The sequence below is a fragment of the Lemur catta genome, chromosome 5, assembly GCF_020740605.2.
Source record: "Lemur catta isolate mLemCat1 chromosome 5, mLemCat1.pri, whole genome shotgun sequence".
NCBI classification, from domain to species: Eukaryota; Metazoa; Chordata; class Mammalia; order Primates; family Lemuridae; genus Lemur; species Lemur catta.
This window is the reverse complement of record NC_059132.1, coordinates 48323856-48346592: the sequence shown is the minus strand read 5'-3', so window position 1 is coordinate 48346592 and position 22737 is coordinate 48323856. Positions and strand designations below refer to the sequence as shown.

General features: G+C 37.0%; 1 protein-coding gene across 1 annotated transcript; it reads right to left on the bottom strand.

Moving 5' to 3' along the window:
* Positions 1-543: 543 nt before the first annotated feature.
* On the bottom strand, positions 544-20017 carry EEF1E1 (eukaryotic translation elongation factor 1 epsilon 1). The gene is made up of 4 exons (XM_045551711.1): positions 19863-20017; positions 16007-16207; positions 9912-10007; positions 544-987 (listed from the first exon to the last, which is right to left on the bottom strand). Exons 1-4 carry the CDS (start codon positions 19947-19949, stop codon positions 847-849), a joined length of 525 nt encoding a protein of 174 aa, XP_045407667.1. The 5' UTR covers positions 19950-20017; the 3' UTR covers positions 544-846.
* Positions 20018-22737: the final 2720 nt, after the last annotated feature.

Sequence of the window (22737 nt, the reverse complement as noted above, 5' to 3'; positions counted from 1 at the left end):
AATAACTGATTACTTATTCAGCTAGTAAGAGTTGTAAAATACATAGCTCTGTTAATAAAGTATTTCTGTTCTTCACATAGTGTTGTTAACAGCAGCCTTTCTGTAAGAGTTGGCTTTCAGTTTAGAAAAATCTAGTAATTAAAAATCTAAAATTAGTGGGAGGGCTGGAATCTCTCATGTCTTTTAGGCCACTGCATATTTCAATAAGCCCAGGAATGAAATAGAATCATTAAGTCAAGAGGAATGTGTCTTATTCCAGTTCCCTCTAGGGCAGGTCAGTAGTTAGGTTCACCCCAGTGAATACTGACTACAGGAAAGAAGGAAACAAACAAAAAGTATTTTTTTCAACCACATTTACTAGCTCACATAAATATCTGGAAACAAATCCATCTGTCTTCCCTTTGTTTCCTTGGCACAATTTATCGTAGTTCTTAATAAACAAACTACCATAAATATCTATAAGGGGAAAATGAATTTTAAAACATTAAAGAGAGGTTAATAAATAGTCAAACATGTCAACCACTGTAAGAACTACCTATTTTCTTTAAGATTAAGCCATTGATTTACAATGTTTATTAAAATAAATCTCACCTTTAAAAATAAGGTTAATTTACAACTTGATCTCAACTTGTTTTTTTTGACAGCACTCCAATTTTTACATTAAAAATTGTAAAACTTCAACTGAAGAACAAATAAAACACTCAGACACAAGTTTATACTTTAAAATTCTCTCAACTTCAACAAATAAAGAATGACTATGTATCAATTTATGTTAGTCCTGTGGTCCACAATACATTTTCCATTTAAAACATTTTTAGTTGTTCTTCTGTACTGCACAGATAGCTTCTAGTGGGAATTAGTATATAGTCTGTTCTTGATGAAGACAACACTAGACAGATGTTGCCTGATGCCTGGGTAATGCTGAATGTGACAAAACCAGCGAGACACATTAAGATATTTCTCCTTTTCTTGAACTGTCAGGTCAACCTAAGTAGAGATTAAAAACATACACATACAACAGAGACATTACATAAACACAGCTATTAATATCACTTAAGTAGGAGATTGAAATTAAAAACAAAAACAATATAAAAAACCCACCTAACCGCTCTCAAAAGCCAACATATTTAGATAGGAGTAAGCTACTTGGAAAAGCAAAACATTTGTTTAATGCTTTTATGTTCAGTTCAAAACCAGCTGTACTTACTTTCTTAGGGAAATACCAAGTTTTCAACAAACACAAAATTTACATTAACAAGGATTTTTGAGGCCCAAAGAGTTTGCTTTTTACTTTATTGGAAAGAAAGACTAAGATATGGTACTTTCTCTGATATATTTTAGCAAACCTAAAAAAGGGAGACACTGGTAGCTCACACAGTCAACAAGGGAACACCACCACGTAAAACTCAAATATATCTATATTAATATATAAATGTAAATTTATGTGTGTGTATATATAAATGTATGTAAAAACTGCTGGTTATACATATGTAGACTACTGCTGCCTTTCTACTCAACTCTAAGGACAAACCTCATTGAAGAAGACGATGATCAATTTCAAGTGATCACTGCTTAATAAAAGAAGGGGGGCTATTTATAGGGGCACACAAGATGAAGAGTCTGGGTAAACACATGAGACCAAAGATCTTCTAGATTCTGTTTGCAATAAAGCTGAATTCTATGGTTTAGTGGAGACAGCATTCACATAATTTACTCTCAAGTTTCAAGAATGCCTCAAGATTTGGTTAGAGAGATGCAATAAAATATACAGGGCTTTACCACTGTACTGCACTCAAATTCCAAAGCAGGTGACTCAAGGACTTTTCTTTGACACAAATTTTGGAATTATTAACAGTTATCAGGTAAAGAGAAGGCCAGTTGGGCAGTAACTTGCAGCCATGACCTCATGTGTGGGTAGTGTAGTTCCTTCTCTCGTTAAGTCACATTTATGTAACAGACATTACAAATCTCCATAACACTGACAGCAATGCTAACACCAAGAAAAAGACTCAGTCACCCCATGAGTGGTTCAAACCCATCAGGGGTCTGCTTGTTGGGAGGCACTTTAAGTGAGATGGATGTCTTAGGCTTTTCTGCCTAATACTTGTCCTGCAGACAAATATTCTGTTAAGTTTCCAGATCAGTGAAAATGAAGGAAAAATCACTCTAGTATGCAATAATTATTTAATATTACAGAATGTAAAAGAATATTAATAAAATTCAAAAGGAGACAAAATTTTCTCAATAAATGTTTAATTGAACTCATACTTGTTGGCTCAGTTTGCTAAAATTGTTAGTAGTGACAATCTCACTGCATTTGTTTCATAAAAATTTAAGTTTCAGGTTTTAATGATACACACTGAAGTCCTACACACAAGCTGCTATAGCAAATTATAAAAATATATTCATGTCATTTAAGGGTGTATAAAGTGGTGTCTGGTTATCAGAAAGATGTTACTACAACAGTTTCACCTACAACACAGTCAGTCCTTCATGGAGATAAATAATACATCAGTCAAGAAAACTGGTCAAGAATGTCTTTTTTAATGTAAAAGTTTTAATTTTTAGTAAAAGAGAATTCATGGTTTCACATGTAAGTATTACATTATTCCTAACTGTTAGGTTCAACTGAAAGGAGCACCTGTCTGGTGTGTTTTCATAGGAGGCAATCATTTGGAGGAATAAACTGAGTATCAGTATATATTTCAAAATATTTTATAAAAGAGCTTTTGGTTCTTTTTCTAAATCTTTACCATACGTAAACTTCAACAATGACTTCAGAAAACATTAAGATTTTTTAAAAGCTCAACCAGTAATAAACATAGCTGCACACCTAACAGGAAATGCTAGTGAGTTTTCTTACCAAGAATGAATGACTGAAAGAATAAAATCCAAAATCAACTTGAGCAAACCTCTTTACTGATACTTACAGCAAATAGAAGTAACAACTTTTACTCCAATTTGGTTTCATGTCAGCTGCTGAAATAGATGATTCAAATCTGATCTCTTTCTTACAATTTTAATCTTTTCAGAGCTCTTTTTAAAATGCCTCCATTCAGCCACTTTGTAGAATGCTATTTTTCAGAATGAACTATAAGATTTCTAAACAAAGTACTAATGCCTGTTTGATTCATGTTCAAGTTGTTCAACCATATTCTGAACCAGGTAGAAAGGGCAACAGATATTTAATATTTATATTCCAGAATAGCATTTGCTGTCACCCAGGACTAGTATGTTTTTACCAGGTCTATTATTTAAACCAATAATATAATAACATATAGCACATGGGAAAATAAACATTATCCAACTCAAAAACTTCACATTTGGAGTCTCTAGTATAAGGATTATGAACAGACCTACAGTGCAAAATAATTTTTATTCTAAGAGCTTAGAAGCTCTTTAGAAAGCTTCTAACATTTCCTAATTTATTCCAACAATTTTTAACTAGATGATCTATTTTGCAATATTTTCAGATGCTCTATTTCAGACAATGTCAACTTATTCATTTGCCCTCAGAAATTTTCTGCCAGAAATACACAAAGTTTTTCCAAAAGAGTCAGGTTACCACTTTCACCTCTTTTTACAGTTCAAACTTTGGAACTTATTCCTTAGAGTCTGAGATAATTATGACAGATCTAGATTTGTTACCTCTGCTACTTCTGTGGTAGCCATTCTATATATAAACTTACTCTTAACAAACAAAAGAACAGACTTTCCCCCTCAGCAAATTCAGTTTTTCAGAACAGTTTTGATGGGATCCCCTGGGCTATTTCACTTATAACATTCGTTTTCCATCACCCTTTTCTAGCTAAAGTTCTTTTTCCTTTCTTAGACAGGAAACACAATGCAATTGTTCTAGTTCCCATTTCCTGCTTCATATTGGTCTACATGACAGTGTGTCTATAGTGGTGCTTGGCCCTTGTTTACCTAATCATTCCCTTTTATTTATACTGGCACTCTATAATTACTTTGAACTTTAAAGCCAAACAGATAATATTCTGAATCACTAATTTTCCATGAAGTCATGTGAGAAACACTTTAAGTGACCCATTCCAGATCAGGGTGAAATGCTGTCTTGTTACCTTTCCAACTGGCACCATGCTGCCTTTGGGACATTCTTTACGGCCAATGTTCTTGGACTGTTTTGCAGCTATTTCTTTTACTTTTCCTTTCCTTATAAAAGAATCACATACCTCCACTGGTACTTCAAACTTCAGAACGAATGTATTCCAGCTGATAATAATCTTATAGTCAAGCAGCACATAACATTACAAAGGATTTTAATAATCTTGAGTAACAGTCTGTTCACAGGGACTACTATCTACTAGTGAAATCACTTTAAGAAAGCAGTGAGTCACTGGTGTTATAATAAACAGCCACACTAATGGGCAGTTTAACAAAGGAAGTGCGACAAAATATTCCTCAAAGGGAATTAAGATAGACCAGATCTTAGAATAACTTAGCCACAACCAAAATTGGGCTCACAATGAAACAAAATACAGTGGGATTATTTGATGACTAGAAGGTTCCTTGACTGCTGTTTTGTACACTGAGCTGATTACAAATTAAGTATTGAATAACATGAACAAACAAAATAAGGAATGCATGAAGGCAAAAATAAACATATTGCCAAAGTGAACAAAGCACAAGAACCTGATGAATATGAGCAGGTAGCCAATCTGGACTTCACATCTACCCTCCTTGAATTTAATACCTCGCAATCATTTGTTCCTCATCTGTGTATATTTATACCCAGCTTAACAGGGATGTCATTTAAAACCACAGTGTAATTCTGTCGTTGTGTAGGTCTTAGTCTGTGAGGACTGTTCCTTGAGAAGGTGTTTATTTCTGACTACTTTGCCTGCACTTGCACTAGAGTGGGACAGATGCTTTAAGTGATGGTATGAACCCAAAGGGAAGGTCAGAGTGATTTACATATTATTCAACTCAATTTTGTTTTGAAAAAGACAAGCATGATATCTTTAATCATTATATCCTAGTCACTATAAAGAGGATATACAGTCCAAAATAGGAAATATAAATAGTTACAGACCATTAAATACTATCAATGCAATTATAGTTTTAACATGCAGAATTGAATGAAACACTTCTAACCTGCCTAAAACCCAAATGCCCTCCCCACGGCACCTAGACTCATAATTAAATAACTTTGCAGCTGCTGCTATGAATATTTTGCATTATAGAATTATGATGTTGTTCACTCAGTCTGCGAAGAAATCCCACAAAAGCTGTCTCCTTTTCCTTTTAGAGTATTTTCCTTTCCTACTGTGTGACCCGCATAAGCCAGAAGAGAGGAAAATGTAAATGTACACTAGTTTGCAAGAGTTACACTTCATTATTGCCCTTTTTGAAAAATTAGAAGGGAGAAATGCTCTCCTTAATGACAGCTTGAAGCCACAGGAAGCCAGATCTTGTGGGTCTTGACAGACATTTGCTAGCCTGCTGGCAGTCATCACATAGAGGATGACATATGACATTTCTCCTAATATGAAGCTTTAAAAAGTTAAATAATGTCAAAACGTAAGTCACATTTAAATATGTGTTTAAAAAATGCCAACACGTTTGTGACTGTTTTCAGTGAGAGTTGTTCCTGCACCCTCTGTAAGGCAGCCATGCTTGCAGCGGCACAGGCCCACTCAAATCAAGCATGGATGCCCCAAGTCCAAAGAACCATAGTTTGCCACCAGGAGAGAGATGCTTAGATACCTAACAGCAAATCCTCTTTACTTTGGAGGCTTTTTTTGTTTTCAAATGAGGTAAGTTGTGCCGAGTCATCATTCTAAATTCAAAAAGCTACTAAAATATATTGAACCTAGAATGGAATAAAAAGAGGCTGGTGTGATCAATGTATTTCTGCCCTAATTAAACTTTCTTCACATTTAAATAAAATCATTTTGATTTAATTATATTGCAGTATATAATTAAAAATTATATTTTGTTTCTTCTTTTTTTTTTTTTTAGGCAAGCACAAAAATAAGGTTTATTGAGGAAAGATAGGATTACAGGGCGAGAGCAAGATATAGGTTTACAGAACATGGTACATATGTCACAGATGATGACTGGACCCATTGTCGCAGCAGGGCAGGCAAAAGGAAGGGCAAAGAGAGCTTGGCTATGGTCTGTAGTCTTATTTTATAATGCCTGGATAGGGACCTCCCTTGTGCTTCAGGTCACCATGGCACCACTCTGGACAGCTGGAGTCACATGACCCAAACCCTAACTACACATGTGGGTTCCAGGTCACTTTCCGGACTTTATGGTACCCATGTGACTGGGCCCATGGGCTAGAGAGTCCTCTGCATTCTTTTGCAGCTGGCGGGCAAGTTTTAAAAAATTATATTTTCACTATAAAGATATACAACCTAAAATAGGAACTATAGATAGGTATAGATTGATAAATATTCCTAATTTTCATAAGCATTTAGCTGTACAAGGCACTGTGCTAAGAGCTGGGAGGGGACAAAAGAGAAACAGGACATGATTCTCCCTGATCCCCCTATTTTGTTTAATTGAGTCATATTCCTTGTAAGTACAGGGAACATTAGTTCCACTTCACTCCTGTTGTGCCTGCATAATTATTAATAGGCCTCCTTTCACAGTCAAAAGTGTTGTTTTGGATGAAAAATCAATCTTCCTATTTATAAGCAACATTTGTAGTCAAACTTACAAGCTTTCTAAAACAATGAAAATTGCCTTGGATATAGCCAAGGCCATAAAAATCTGCAGATATTTTTCTGACAATTTCATGATTCTACATCCTACTTTATCTGCCTCACTAATTGGTAACAGAATATTCTGACCAGAGATTAGCACTGGATTCCATTTTCTCTAATTCATTGTTTTCATGTAAAACAGTTTTATTTCTTCAAAGATTAACAGTTCCTTGAAAATAGTTTTAGACTTCTTTTGCGCCCCTCTCAGTTATAGTACAGTGGGCACATAAGCCTACTAGTATAGTAGGCTTTCAATATATAATTTAAAATTTATGATAATAATCAAGTTTTACACTAACCTAAGGATCATACTAGGTCATTACAATAATAATGTTATAGAACTTAACACAATCACTGAGGGATCTTTGAGGAATAATTCTTAATAAAGTTAAGTAAATCCAAATTGAGGGATTATAGCTTGAGGGGAGGACTAAGAATAACTGTATCATACATTATCATCGGATTTTGGGGGGAGGAAACTACATTTTTTTAATTACTAAGGAATCCACTTCTATAATTGTCACGTCCAGGCTTAGTTACCAGCAACAAGTTCTGGAGGTAACTACATCCCACTTTGAATTTTCTGGTTTGAATCCCAGTCTTCTCTCTCTTGACCTCAAGCGAAAAACCCAGGCTCATGAGGCCTCAATCCCTATTCTCCTGTTCCTGCCAAATGGCAAAGCTGATCATGTAGGAGGCTTTTTCAGAGGAGAAAACGACTTTGTCTTCCCAAAAGACAAACCCTCCACCTTGCTTTATGAGGCAGATAGCAGCCCCAAACCACAGACAGGTCGGGGCCTGCGCAGGCCTCAACTATTACGGTATTTTATAGTTTACAAAGGGCTTCTTCACACATGAAGACACTTCAGTCAGAAGATCTAGTGTGGCCCTTCCAAAAACTGAACACTGTGCCTTCATGTAAATCACTCAACCTTCCTTAGCATCAGTTTCCTTCTCAGTAAAAGGAGGATAATAACACTAGTCCTTTCTCCTTCACAATTATGAGGTATAATGAGAAAATATGTAAGAAACTCCTTGAAAAGTATACAGAAATATGTTAAAAAATTTATTTAGTGTTTACAGAGGGCCAACTATATAGATGTGCCAGGAATTATGTACAACAGTGGTATTACAAATACGAATTACTACAATCTCAAGTGGTTTACAATTTAGAAGGAGAGATTTTAAAAAAAGAATTACAGTACAAAGTGAAATAAGCTGGAACTGAGGTCATCTAGGAGGTACAAGCAGAAACAGAGGAAGGAGCACTTCAATATGCTTTAGGAGCCCACCAGGGCTTCACCCCAGGGATCCGTGCTGGAACTGAGCAACATTTGATGAAATGCAAATGAATTTGGGAGGAAGATAAGGGCTGGGACCAGGGAGCAAGAAAACAGGCAACACAAGGACACTGAGTAGAAAGAGCCTGGCATCCAGCAGGCTCTAGGGGTATGTTACAGCTGGGAGAGAAGGACAAGAAAGAGGCTAGCAACTGTGGCAGTAGTCAGATGAAGGGTCTCCCAGGTTGACAAATTTTACTCTGTAGGGAATGAAGAGCTACTTAACTATCTTGAGAAAGAAAAAGACATGGCCATGAGAAGACTGCTCCAGTGGCCACTAGTCTCATCTCTCACAGTCCATCTTCTTTAGATGAACAGAAGATTATGAATTCTGGATTAGGGCTGTGTCATCCAGGATCGCAGGAAGAGACACATGTGAGAGGCATCCAGGAAGTGGCAATCAGGACCCAGCTGACTGGATGCATGAGGTGCTGAATACAGAAAGATGTATGAGCTCTTTTTTTCCACAGGGAGGTGAGCTGAGTTTTAGGTGGAGAAACAGATGTAAAAAAGCACGAACTCTGCAGCCAAACCGCCTGGTTTCTAGACCTGGTTCCACCACTTACTTAATCTCAAAGAAGACATGTGGCCTCCCTATTCCTCAGTTATCTCATCTGTAAAAGGGGGCTATGATAAGAATAGTGCCCACCTCATAGGGCTGTTATTAGGATTAAATGAGTCAACATTTATACAGCATGAAGACCAGTGACAAGAACACAATGAGTGCTATATGAATGTCTGTAAAAAATTTAAGATGGGATATAATTTAAAATAAAGAGACTGACCAGATAGATAGTGGAAAATATTGAAGATAGAAGAAAGAAAGGAAATAAAATTTGGTATAAGATCCAGAAATAGGGTAGGAGGTGTAGAAGGGAGTTGAAGTAAGAGGCCGGATTAATAGATTAACCCAGGAAAAAAGCAAGGTGATCCTTTCTGAGCCAGAAAAAGGAGACAAGATGGTGGAAGCAGGTGGGCTGGAAGATGAAGAGATTCAAACAGCCTCCACTTTCTAACTGAAGGAAGGAAGGAGGAAGGCTCTGTAACAATGACTAAAGACAAAGGAGCAGAGAAAGGGAAACGGAGCTTGTCAAAAAGTGGCAAAACTCTGGAAGAATCCCTCGGAGAACATAGAGGGCTCATCAGTACTAGAGGCCAGCTGCAATTGGATAGTAAGAACTTTTAGTGGCAGCAATCTGTAGTTCTGTGATTTCTCTGATAGAGCTCAGCTTGGCTACAGGAATGAAGACGTTCATTTGGACTAGCCAAGACTAGGAGACCTACAGGGAAAGGGTGGTGACTGCAGAATAGAGAAAAGGAGCTGCAGATGCTAACAAGAGGACATAGCTGAAGTTACGCAAAAGGGGGTCTTGACTGGGTGGGGAAGACAGTAAACAGATTTGGAAAGAGGAGAGTCATATTACGTCAGATAGGGATGAGGGATTAAGAGACTAAAAGAGCACAAAAATAAGAGGCTGCACAGAAGATGGGGCACTAGAATTAAGGTCTAGAGATGGAGTGGTATGAATGTGGGGTTGAGGGCATGATGATAAAGTCCAGAAGGTGGCCAGAGAAGTCGCTGTTGGAAAAAAGCAGAAGCAAAGGCCGAAAATCAAGCAGGTCAAAAAAAGTTTTGGCCCCTCCAAAAAGCAGGAAGCAACTATGGTAAATGGGTACAGAAAAGGCATTTCCGCATAAGGTACCTTGTCTAACAAGAATTCCTTTCATTTTTATTTGATAAGGTGAAAATGTAAATTTGATTTAAATTTAAGACAAATTAAAAAAAAATCATCCTAAAGATTACAGAAAAAAAGCCAATGACTATTCAAATACTCACTATAAAGCGATGTAGTCCATAGTACAATAGGATATCTGCTAAAGTAAAGTTATATCCTGTAAGGTAGACTTTATCTTCAAGATATGAATTAAGATCCTAGAAAAAACAAATAAAACATTAATTTAAAAAACAGTAATAATAAAGCTAACTACCATATCATACGGTACGCTACTAGAAAACAAAATACTGACATTTAATAAATTTAATCTTTGATATTAATAAAAATGCATTCAAAATTACAAAGCATACGCCAACCACCTTATTTTTAAAAAATAGGATGAACATTATTAGTCTTATTTTAAAGAAGAAAACATTAGAAAATGATATTCAAAGTGCTATCTATGATCATTTCAGGGTCCAGTTTTTTGTTCTGGGAAACATTTTGCAAATCATGCACGTTACATTTATTTTTTCCATTAAAATGTTAAAAGCACCTCAAAAATTTCTATCTCTTCAGAGAATTCTAAGAAATTCTATAACCATGAAACATTTCCTCATTTTTCCTTCCTTCCAGGTCCTGGCAACTGCTCTTCTACTATGTTTCTGTGGATTCACTGAGCATAAGTTTCATCCATGTTGTAGTGTGTGTCAGAATCTCCTTTCTTTATAAGGCTGAATGATATCCCATTGTATGTACGGACCACATTTTCTTTATCCATAAATCTTTCGATAGACACTTGAGTTGTTTCCACCTCTTGGCTATTGTGAATAATTCTGCTATGAAAATGAGTGTACAAATACCTCTTCAAAACCATGCTTTGAATTCTTTTGGGTATACACTCAGAAGTGAAACTGCTGAATCATATGGTAATTCTATTACTTTCTTGAGGAACTGTGATTCTGTTTTCCATAGCACTTGGACATTTTACATTCCCACCAATAATACACAAGGGTTACAATTTCTCTATATCCCCTCCAACATTTGTTACTTTCTGGCTTTTTTTTTTTTTTTTGGTAGTAGCCATCTTAACAGGTATGAAGTGACATCTCAACTGTGAGTTTGATTTGCATTTCCCTAATGATTCATATGTTTCTTGGCCATTTACATATCTTCTTTGGAGAAATGTTTACTCAAGTCTTTTGCTCATTTTTTAATCAGGTTATTAGTTTTGTTTTTGAGTTGTAGGAGTTCTTTATATATTCTGAATATTAACCCCCTATTAGATATATGATTTGCAAACATTTTCTCCCACTCTGGGTTGCCTTTTCACTCTGTTGATCATTTCTTTTGATATACAGAAATTTTAAATTTTGATGTAGTCTGTAGTCCAATTTATCTATTTTTACTTTTGTTAGAGGTACTATCTGACAGACCTACATGAATATATCAGTTTTCTGACAGGAAAAAGTTTTGCCCTCTTAAAATTAACACATAATTTAGCAGAACAGGAATTTACATTAATTTATATTCAATTAAATGAGACAACAGATTGATATAACCTTCGGAGGAAGGTTTTATAAATAAGTTATACGAGCTATTATTAGATATTCTCAGAGGCTCCTCTAAAGACTAGATATGAAACACAGCTCAGTGGCCAACAGCATTTATTCTGGAAGAATTCCTTAAACTATAGGGAAAGTGTTGTGTTCTGATTCTCAGATCATATCTGTCTTAGTCTCTTTGGGCTACTATAACAGAATATATAGACTGGGTGGCTTATAAACAACAGAAATTTATTTCTCACAGTTCTGGAGACTGGAAGTCCAAGACCAAGGCTCTGGCAGACGCAGTGTCTGGTGAGGGCTCACTTCCTGGTTCACAGTCAGCTGTCTTTTCACTTGGTGGAGGGGGTCAGGTCTCTCTCAGGCCTCTTTTATAAAAGCACTAATTTCATTCATGAAGGTTCCATGTCTGGGACCTAATCACCTCCCAAACCATCACCTTGCAGGGTTAGGATTTTAACATATGAATTTTGGGAGAACACAAACATTCAGACCATAGCAACATCCCACAGCGTCTGGCACATGGTGGTTCAGTAACCAATAAATGTTTGCTGAATTGAATTTAATTGCTTTGAGTTTGTCCACAAACTCAACATGATATATGCTGAACGTGAACACTATGAGGATAAAGACCTTTATGGTGATCCACTTATACTTAATGAACAGTAAATGTACTTTCTCTTCCTTATGATTTTCATTGAAAGACAGTCATTTTCAAAATGGTGTATGAATACAGACTCCTAGAGGTCTCATTCCAGATGACAAAATGAAGGAATGTGGACACAAATGAGATAGGTGTGGAAGAATCAAAATTTGGGTGGGAGGGTAGAATATATCGGTATATTATGGAATACCACTTAAATTTTACGGTAATCTATTGATTGGAGATGGTTTCTCTCCAAATATCTTCAAAGGAATCAACTTTGACAGAGTATAAAAAATAAATACATCTTCATGTAATTTTAAAAAGCATTTAAAGAGCTGAAACAATTTAACATTGTTTTGTATATTTTTTCTAAAAATAGAATCTCTATCCATGTTTTAGTTATAAACACTCTTAAAAATGTAGTTTTAATAAACTATGATTAGGTAGTATTTTCCTGATTACTGACGTAAATAAAATTTTTCCTACCAAAAGACAGAATTTCACACATTCTAACTAACTATTCAGAGCAGGGAACTAATTAATGTGTGTTGTTCATATTTCCTTTTATTTAGTTTTACAAGTCTTTTTGATGCTATTGCCAAACCTGTTAAAATATTTTCCCTATAGTTCCACCTAATTTTCTTTTTTCTCCCAACTATCAATTACTAAACTTTCTAATAACATAGAAAAGTTGAAAAAAACAGTACAACAAGCAACTATATACCCTCCATCTAGATTCATCAAACATGTTTTGCACTGTCTGCTTTTTGAAATGATATGCTACCTTATTTATGAGGCATTAAAATTTAGAATTTTGGTTTTAACACTGAAATATAACTTTGCCAAATAAGAATTAAACCTTTTCATAATATCCTAAGAACAAGAGTTTTAAAATAAATAATAAGAAGATACACAGCTCCGTACAAACCTGGGCAAAGAATACATACAAGTAAATTTTTAAAAACAGTAAAAATGGACCAGGAGTGGTGGTGGCTCACGCCTGTAATCCCAGCACTTTGGCAGGCCAGGAGTTTTGAGATCAGCCTGGGCAACACAGTCATACTGCATCACTACAAAAAGTTTTTTAAAAAAATTAACCAGGTGTGGTGGTGTGCATCTATAGTCCCAGCTACTCAGGTGGCTGAGGCAGGAGGATCGTTTGAACCTGGGAGTTCAAGGTTGCAGTGAACTATGACTGTGCCACTGCACTCCAGCCTGGGTGACAGAGAGGAACCCTGTCTCAAAACTATAAATAGGCTAATAAGTGCTATGAAAAATGCCATACCACTAATAATTCTATAGAAAAACACTGTAAACAAGGAAATTATTTTTGGGTTTGCTTATTTTGGTAATGAAATGGGGTAGTGAAGGAGAAAAAGGTAATACCCATGTTAGTTTTGTGGAAGTGGCCACTTTCATATACTCTAATAGTGCACTCTTCTGGAGGGCAAATGAGCAACAGAGCCTTAAAATTACATAGCTTTTAGCCTAGCAATTTCCCTTGTAGGAATTTAGCCTGAGGAAATAAGTGGGAATATGTTCAAATACTTAGCAACAATCTAGTAACTACCCAGGGATAGACAATTTAAGTTGTGGTACAATTACAGCTGATCCTCGAACAACTCAGGTTTCAACTGTGCAGGTCCAGTTACACATGAATATTCTTCTGCCTCTGCCACCCCTGAGACAGCAAGACCAACCCCTCCTCTTCCTCCTCCTCAGCCTACGCAATGTGAAGACTATAAGGATGAAGATCTTTATGATGATCCACTTCCACTTAATAAACTGTAAATTTATTTTCTCTTCCTTAAGATTTTTTAATAATATTCTTTCTCTAGCTTACTTTATTTGTAACAATATAGTATATAACACATAACACATAAAATGTATTGATTGACTGTTTATGTTATTGGTAAGGCTTGCAGTCAATAGCAAGCTATTAGTAATGAAGTTTTGGGGGAGTCAAAAGTTATACGTGGATTTTCAACTGCTCAGGGGGTTAGTGCCCATAATCCCACATTGTTCAAGGGTCAACTGCATAAGAGAGAACACTAGCAGTTTATTACAAGGAGAGTGCAGGTAAATATTTATTGACATAAAAAGATGTTCACAACACATTTTCATTGAGCAAAAAAAGAGGTTACTGTGTCCAGTAGATGCCCAGTTTTAAAATAAAATACAAACACACATATATGTGAAAAGAAAAAAACATGGAAAGAACAAAAAATGGGTTTAATAAATATTTGATGACTGAACATAAGCATTCTTAACAGTTCTCTCTTGTTGGTGGGACTATGGATGTTTCAAATGTATTCTATTTGCCTATTTGTACTTCCTAAATTTCTATAATATTTACTGCCTTTAAAATAAATTAAACAATGCTGTCTTGAAATAGCAAAATTGCAAAACAAAACAGAAAACCACCCTTTTCTCATTTGCACTCATAGGGCCAAAAATCACACTGCACTCCATTGTACACACATTTGTCTCCCCAACTAGTCTGAGTTCTGTAAGGGCAGAAACCGTCTAATGCATCACGAGCCCTTGGCACATTGCAGGTGCAAATGAGCAAACTGCTATAGAGCAAGGAAGAAAACCCAAATCACCCAGCTGCACATACACTACATTTCAAAAACAGGAAAAATCTTAAGTCAAAGTCTCTCAATTAAATATTTAATATCTCAGATATAATGCTTTGGGAATTACTTCCATGCTTCCAAAACCAAATTTATTAATATAACTTTTGAAACTATAAACCCAATTCATTGAAATCCTGTTCATATCTTTCAGAATTAAGTACTTTATTACTATCCTTTCCTTTGGAAAACTATAAAAGATGGTTATATTCACTTTTTAAAAAATCTCACATTCACTTAGAGGAAGATACGCCTGCTTCCCTCTGGAAATGCTGTGGAGCATGGTAGGGGCACAACAACAGAGGGGCCCCTATAAGTTATCTGTGCAGATATTAAGAATGAACGGTTTATCGCGGCAGACCTATAAAGGATCAAGGCCTGAAACTGACGTTCTACCAGTTCTCTTGAAATCTATCAAAAGTGCAGTTTAAACCATTTTCCCTAAAGTGATAAAGGAAAAACTTCTTTACACAACTTAAGGAATTGTAAAAAGTTATAATTATTTATTTTAATAAATAAATATAACTTAATAATTATAAATTATTTATTTCATTATATAAAAATGGAAATAAAATAAAGAAACAGAAGGGACCCCTGAAATGATGTGGTTGTCTGAATAATCTCTATGTTCCCCTTCACATTTAAAGCTTTTATAAAATTTTTCAAAATCTATTTTTATATAAATAAATTAACAAAAGTAATTTGGAATGTTTTCATTTGTGGTGACTCTGGAGCCACATTCAGTTTATCTTTTATATCAATAGATTCTTTTATTCTAATTTGACACCTCTGGAAAGAAAATACAAATCTGAAAGCAATGGTTCTTGAGGGAGAGAAAGTTGGGGTTTCTCAGATCAACTGGACAGCTTTTTCAAACTATAACGCTCAAAGATTCTCATTCCCCCTTGCCTCTGAGAAAATACTTTATCCCTTAGAGAATCAGGACTGCTAATTACGGCATGACATTAAAAAAAAGTCATACAAAACTCTAATTGCTGACTATGACAAGTGTTACGAAGGAAAAGCAGCTATCACATTAAAGAAGTCATACAAAACTATAATTACTGACTATGGCAAGTGTTATGAAAGAAAAGCACAGGGTGCTGGGACTGCACATAGGACAAGGAACCTCAGCTAGCTGAGAGAGCAGTAGTCAAGAAATTTCCGAGGCAACGGTATCTGAACTGAGATCTGAAGGGCGAACATTTATGGTCAGTTCCAGGTGGAAGTAATAACAGGTACAAACTACTGAGGCAGAAGGAAAGAGGTAAAGAAGACCAACAGCTTTTGAATCTCAGGGGAAAGAGATTTCTGCTTAGCATATTTCAGCATTTCAGCCTATATATTAAGACAAAGAGAAGTCACAATACCTTCAACAGTGTGCGGAGATCATCTTTATTGGAGTGTCTGTCCACTTGGGTGACCCTGTATTCTAACCATTGCTGAACTATTGCTTTTTCTTCTGCAGTACTCCCCAGCAAATATTCTTTGTTGGCTTGCTTGACTAGATGGGCTGCTATAGTAGTCAATCCTGTTAGACTTGGACCATTGTTTGTTTGGAGAACTGGAATCTTAAGAAGAATAAAAAGTTCTTCAGATAAATTTAAAAAACAAAGACTATATCATGACTGTAATTTCTAAGTAATTGCTAAATCCCTCAACTATTTTTTCAAATACTCTAGGGTTTTACATGAAGATACTAAATCACATACAAATGAAAGTCAAGTAAATAGGAGTAATATAATGTACAATTTGATTAACAGATACTTGATGAAACTGGTAATAACACTGTAAAAATGAGTATAATGTTACTATAATAATTTATAATCGTGTATGTACAATATGAGAAAATGGAAACCCTAATTATACTGTATTAATTTCAATCAATCAAGATTACCTATACTTTATTTTAGCAAAGCGAACATACCTGAATAAACATGACTTTTTGTTTCCCTGTTACTACAGCAATACAGTTCAGATTTACTTGCTTATAAGAAATCGCCAATTAATTTAAACTTTCTTGATACAAAATTAAGCAGAAAGCATAAGAAATTTAAAAGAAAATTGAACGTGTTGTTCAATGGGAAGACTGTCCAAATATAAATAACAAGTACACAATCTAAATGACCTAAGCAAACAAAAAAATTATTTTCTTCAGAAGACTGCTGCTCTTTTCAGCCATGAAATAGTGTCTTGTACTCTTACACTGATTTATGCTTTGCAGGGCACTTTCATACTCACTTCTATATTAACAGGACTCAATGAAGTATACAGGGAGATTAACATTCTACAGACACAGATTCAAAGATTACTTTCTAAAAGATAAAGGAGGTAACTAAAGGCACTTTCCACTTTTCATTCACCATTTAGCTCCTTGAATCCTCATTTTTGCCTTCACACTCAAATGAAACCACCAACCTCTAAGGTCACCAATAACTTCCTTTTAAAAAAACATATCAAAAGAAAATAATATGAAACTCTCTGGGAGTGCTGATAATGTTCCTATTTCTTGATTGGGTAGTTACCTGGGTGTGTTCACTTTGTGGTAACATCAAGATTTGTGTACTTTTCTGAATGGATGTTATATTTGTAAAGAAAAAAAGAAATAAAAATGTCTCATGATTACTGTGTATGTGTGTGTGCGTGAGACAATTAACTCTAAAGAGAATTATCGTAAAAATAAATTATCCACAACCCCATCATACTAACTAAAAATATTCCCAGTTACCTTCTCATCTAATCATTACATCTTCTAAGAAATGGTAAGCAATTTCACCCTCATTTGACAGATAAAGAAACCAAGTCACTTGGTTAGTAATAGAGTCAGAGTTTGAATAAAGTACCATTGGCTTGAAAGTCCATTCCCTTTCCTCTACACAACCTAAAGTATTATATATAAATCTTATGCAGTTGCAACCATGGGGGACACTATTTTTGCGTTCATCTTAGGGTTCCATAGTCTTCAAAGTAATCACCTTTAGTGGCTGCATAAATAATACAGTCGTGCCGTCAATGACTGACTGCATATAAGGCAGTGGTCCCATAAGATTATAATATTGTACTTTTACCGTACCTTTTCTATGTTTAGATACACAAATACTTACTATTGTGTTACAATTGCCTAAAATATTCAGCATAATAACATGCTGTACAAGTTTATAGGCTAGGAACAACAGACTATCACTACAGACCTAGTAGGCTGCATCACCCAGGCCTGTGTAAGTACATTCTATATAATGTTTGCATAAGGACAAAATTGCTGATGATGCATTTCTCAGAACATATCCCTGTCATTAAGTGACACATGATTGTGTTTCAGTGTGCCAATGTACTATAATTTAATGAACCCTTCTCCTAGAGATGGATTTCCGAGCTACTTTCAATTTTTAATTATTATTGGTAATGTTGCACATAATGCCTTATTGCTGGCTTCCTGCTGTCAATTGTCTTCCTCCCAAATGGCTGATCTTATCCCATAACTCCATCCCTTTCCCCATACACATAAACAGGAACTTTTGAAAAATAGCTGCCCATTATTAAAATGTTTTAATGAAAATAAAATTTAAAACCATACTCTGAACTCCAAAGGCCTCACAGTTGGGCCTCAAACTATAATTCGGGGTTGACCTTGCGTTGCATCACTTCACATACGGGTTTCCTTATTGCCCCAGACTTCCCAGTCTCTCATAATTTTATTGGTTTTATACATCTTTGAAAGCCTAATCCCTTAAATACCAGCTTTTCTGTGAAGCTTATAAGTCCATTTTAACAGTCAGAATTAACTTCCTCTTCCACACTCCTCAACAATTATTTTCCTCCATTAGTACATATTCTGTTGGGCTTTAAATTGTCGATGGCTGTTTCTTACACTAGATAATACTCATATCTTGGCAGTGTTCCCTAAAAATAGAAACCAAACTAAAGAGCTAGAGGGACAAAATCAGCATGTGGGGGCAGAGGAAAAACCAAAAACGGGCCACTTTGGCTACAACGCCTACTCTGCCACTAATCACAGGGCTGATCTTAGGCAAGTCACTTATCCCTTCTAGGCTTCAGAATAACTTATGTGTAAAAACTACAATACTACTACTTTCAAGACAAGATTTTAACATGGACCAAATGAAGAACAGAAAAAATTAAAGACAAAAACCAAACTTTGGCTGGGCGTGGTGGCTCACGCCTGTAATTCTAGCACAGTAGGAGGCCGAGAAGGGAGAATAGCTTGGGGTCAGGAGTTGGAGACCCTGCCTCTACTAAAAATAGAAAAATTCCCGGCTACTCGGGAGGCTGAAGCAGGAGAATCGCTTGAGCCCAGGAGTTTGAGGTTGCTGTGAGCTAGGCTGATGCCATGGCACTCTAGCCCAGGTGACAGAGTGAGACTCCGTCTCAAAAAAAACCAAAACAAACAAACAAAAGTCATCTGGAAAAAATCTTAAAGGGGCAAAAAAAGTACATGTCCAAAGTAGTCTTCCTACAACTATTTTCTTCCTCTAATACATTCTTTCCATTGCAAACAACGATCTTTATAAAACAAACATTTTTCAACGCCCTGGGAAATCTGAGTCCTTCTACCTCACCAAGTCAATCTCATACCGTGTAACTTTCCCTCACTCTCTGAGCGTCGCACACTTAATTTGACATCCCAAGGCCTCCGAAAAACCTTCCCTGAGTCCCCCAGATTGCGTCAAGACCACTTACGTGTTCTCTCGGCCATCTGCTCTCTGACGTGGCATGTCCACCCGGCCAAAAAGCAAGCTTCCAGAGGGGAGGCAGGGTGCTCACCTTACCCACCACTGTAGTACCTAGGCCTAGTACAGTGCTACCTGGCACCCTGTTAATTCTCAGAGTCGCTTCGTAATAACTGAACGAAAGGTGCAATGATTGTAAATACAGTCACTGAACGCAAATGCGGGGCCTCCAGGTCAGTCTATTTAAGAGGTCTTTGAGGGCGCTACCGCAACTCGTTTTCCCACAATATGATGATGACAATTTCCCAGCAGGTAAAGTTCAGGCCGAGCCCGACCTGAGCAGACGCCCCCTCCTCTCCCCAGGAGCTAGGGCCGCAGGGGCGGAGGCCCAGAGGCGCCATCTGGCTCCGCGGCGCGGACACGTGGAGAGCTGGGAAAAGCCGCGTCCTCACTGCGTCCTGCAGGCCCGGTCCTGCTTGGGCTCAGCAGGCCCCGCTCCCGTCCGTCTTTTCCCCTCCGCGCAGCCCCAGCTTCTCACCTGGCGGTCGCCGTGAGCACTGTATTTATTCCCTTTACTCAGCCCCAGCGACTTTTCCAGCAGGGTTAACTCCGCAGCCGCCGCCATCTTCCGGCTGTAGGTCCCGGCAGGGGCAGGACCCGGGCAGCAAGGGCCTCCGGCGTTGGCGGGCAGGGAAGTCCCACCCCCGCAAGCGTCACCGGCGATTGGCTGAACGGAGGGGGCGTGGAAGGCGGGCCTGAGAGCAGGAGGCGGGGCCAAAGGAAGGGGCGGGGCCGAGGGCGGGGTGTGGGACAGGTTGAGAGGCGGCGCAAATTGCCACACTTGAGCCCTTGGGTAGAGTGGCAGAGTGAGCCAGGCTTAGGCGATGCGGTAGACTGGGTCTCTAAACTGCAAGCTGTTACCTGGCTGCCAGAGTTAACTCGTTTAGTCAATTGGCAGGCAAAGAGAATTTATATATAAGTGGAGCTGAAATTTACGTTAGTTTGGCTCAGGAATTTGTTAATTTGAACAATCAAATTGAATAGCAAAGAGTTCACAATCCACGAATAGTTTCTAACATGCAGCGTAATTCATGAAGATTTTAATTGTTTTGTCATGGTGAATTGGAAAAACCAATTTTTCCACTGTCAATCCACAGCTCAATACTAGCAGTAGAATTATAAATTTAAAGATTATTCATACAACACTGGGTATGTTAGGTAGTGGTTAAATAATGATAGCTCAAGAAAATCAGCCAGTAATGGTATTAACGATCTTTATTTGCAATACTAGAAAGATAGTGATATAATTTATGTAGATTCTGGTATGTAAATAAACAATGCACGTGACTCTCCTCCCCCACGAAGTTGCTATATTCTTGTATCTTCAAAATAGAAAATTAGTACTGTATGTTGAGCCCTTGAATATTTCCAAAAGATTTCTGAAAATAAATATTTTTGACATTGAAGAATGAATAAACAAAGTATGTATTTGAGAGAAATAGAAAAGAAACACTACAAGGTAATTCATCATGGAATCAGAAATATAGAAATTTAGTAGGGAATGTTGCTACGATATTACACCTTTCCTACCCCAGAATACTTAATGAGTTAACTCTGGCAGTAGAAGTAAATATAAGGAAAAAATTTTTTGCCAAATCAACATAACAAAGAACAAAAGAAATTCCAGTATAAGTAGATTGTTGTGCATTATCTGTTTTACTTTATGTATACTGATAATTGAATGATCATTTTACTACTTCTAAAAAGGCCAGTCCTCTGAGAAAATTCACATATCAATTTTCAGTGTTTAGGTATACTTTTTGCTTCAATAAAGTATTTTTTAAAAAATTCACACACCTAATTCCATTGGGTGTATATATAAAGTAAGGCTTGACCTAAATGATAGAACTGAGATTTTAATTCCAATATAAAATATCTGAAAGGAGGCCGGGCGTGGTGGCTCACGCCTGTAATCCTAGCCCTCTGGGAGGCCGAGGCGGGTGGATCGCTCGAGGTCAGGAGTTCGAGACCAGCCTGAGCGAGACCCCGTCTCTACTAAAAATTGAAATAATTATCTGGACAACTAAAAATATATATAGAAAAAATTAGCTGGGCATGGTGGCGCATGCCTGTAGTCCCAGCTACTCGGGAGGCTGAGGCAGTAGGATCGCTTAAGCCCAGGAGTCTGAGGTTGCTGTGAGCCAGGCTGATGCCACGGCACTCACTCTAGCCCGGGCAACAGAGCGAGACTCTGTCTCAAAAAAAAAAAAAAAAAAAAAAAAAAAAAATATCTGAAAGGATAGCCACCAAATGATAAAAGTGATAACTTTCAGGGAGTAATATTGGATGAATGGGTGGAAAATCGCTGTTTAATTTATGCATTTTGATTTGAATTATTGCTGATAGATTTTGTAATAAAATAGTTATTTTAATGTAGTTATAAGCTTATTTCTTTCCTTTGGGTTCTGAAGGTTTTTAACCCTAAATTTCCTTTTCTTCCTTGGTATTCTCCCTTTTGTTGTGGATGTGCATGACCGGAGAAGAAACTGGTTGACCACTGCTCTACTACTTCTGAGATGAAAAGCAAGGGTGCTGGTGCCACATAAAATGAGACAAATTTAAACTGGATTTCAGGAGCCAGAAGTTCTAGTCTCTATTCAGCCCTAACTAGTGTATCACTCCAGCCAGGCAGTTAACCCCACTTAGTCTCAGTTTCCTCAAGTTTAACACAATGGGCTTGGATTAGATATCCTCTCTGGTCCCTGTTGGGTTTAATATTCCGTCTTTTTCTATTTTGATAATTTTGCCTTAAAGTAAACATGCATTTTTGTACTACTGATATAACCATATCATTGGCTAAAAGGGACTTTTGATGTGACCAGCCACATTGTATAAATGTAACGGCTTGCTTGTTTTGAACAGAATTTAAGTGTGACCATAGAGAGAAGAGCCTAGATATCCCTGTCATACTCTTAATCTAGTCTAAATTTCAGTAGATGAGAAAGAGGGTTAGAAGTGCTTCCTGTAGATAGGGCTGGCTTCACAGATATGTTACCTCCATAGCCACCTAGGGCCTAGACTTAGAAGAGCCCCGTTCTTGGTTTAAGCCTCTGCTGTCACCATCTTGAAATTCTTTTTTGTTATTGTTGTTTCTGTTTTTGAGACAGGGTCTCACTCTGTTGCCCAGGCTGGAGTGCAGTGGCACCATGATAGCTCATTGCAAACCTCCAACTCTTGGCTTCAAGTGATTGTCCCTCCTCAGCCTCATGAGTAACTGGGATCACAGATACATGCCACCATGCTCTGCTGATTTAAAAAAAAATTTTTTTGAAGTGATGGGGTCTTGCTATATTTCCCAGGCTGGTCTTGAACTCGTAGGCTCAAGTGATCCTCTCACCACAGCCTCCCAAAGT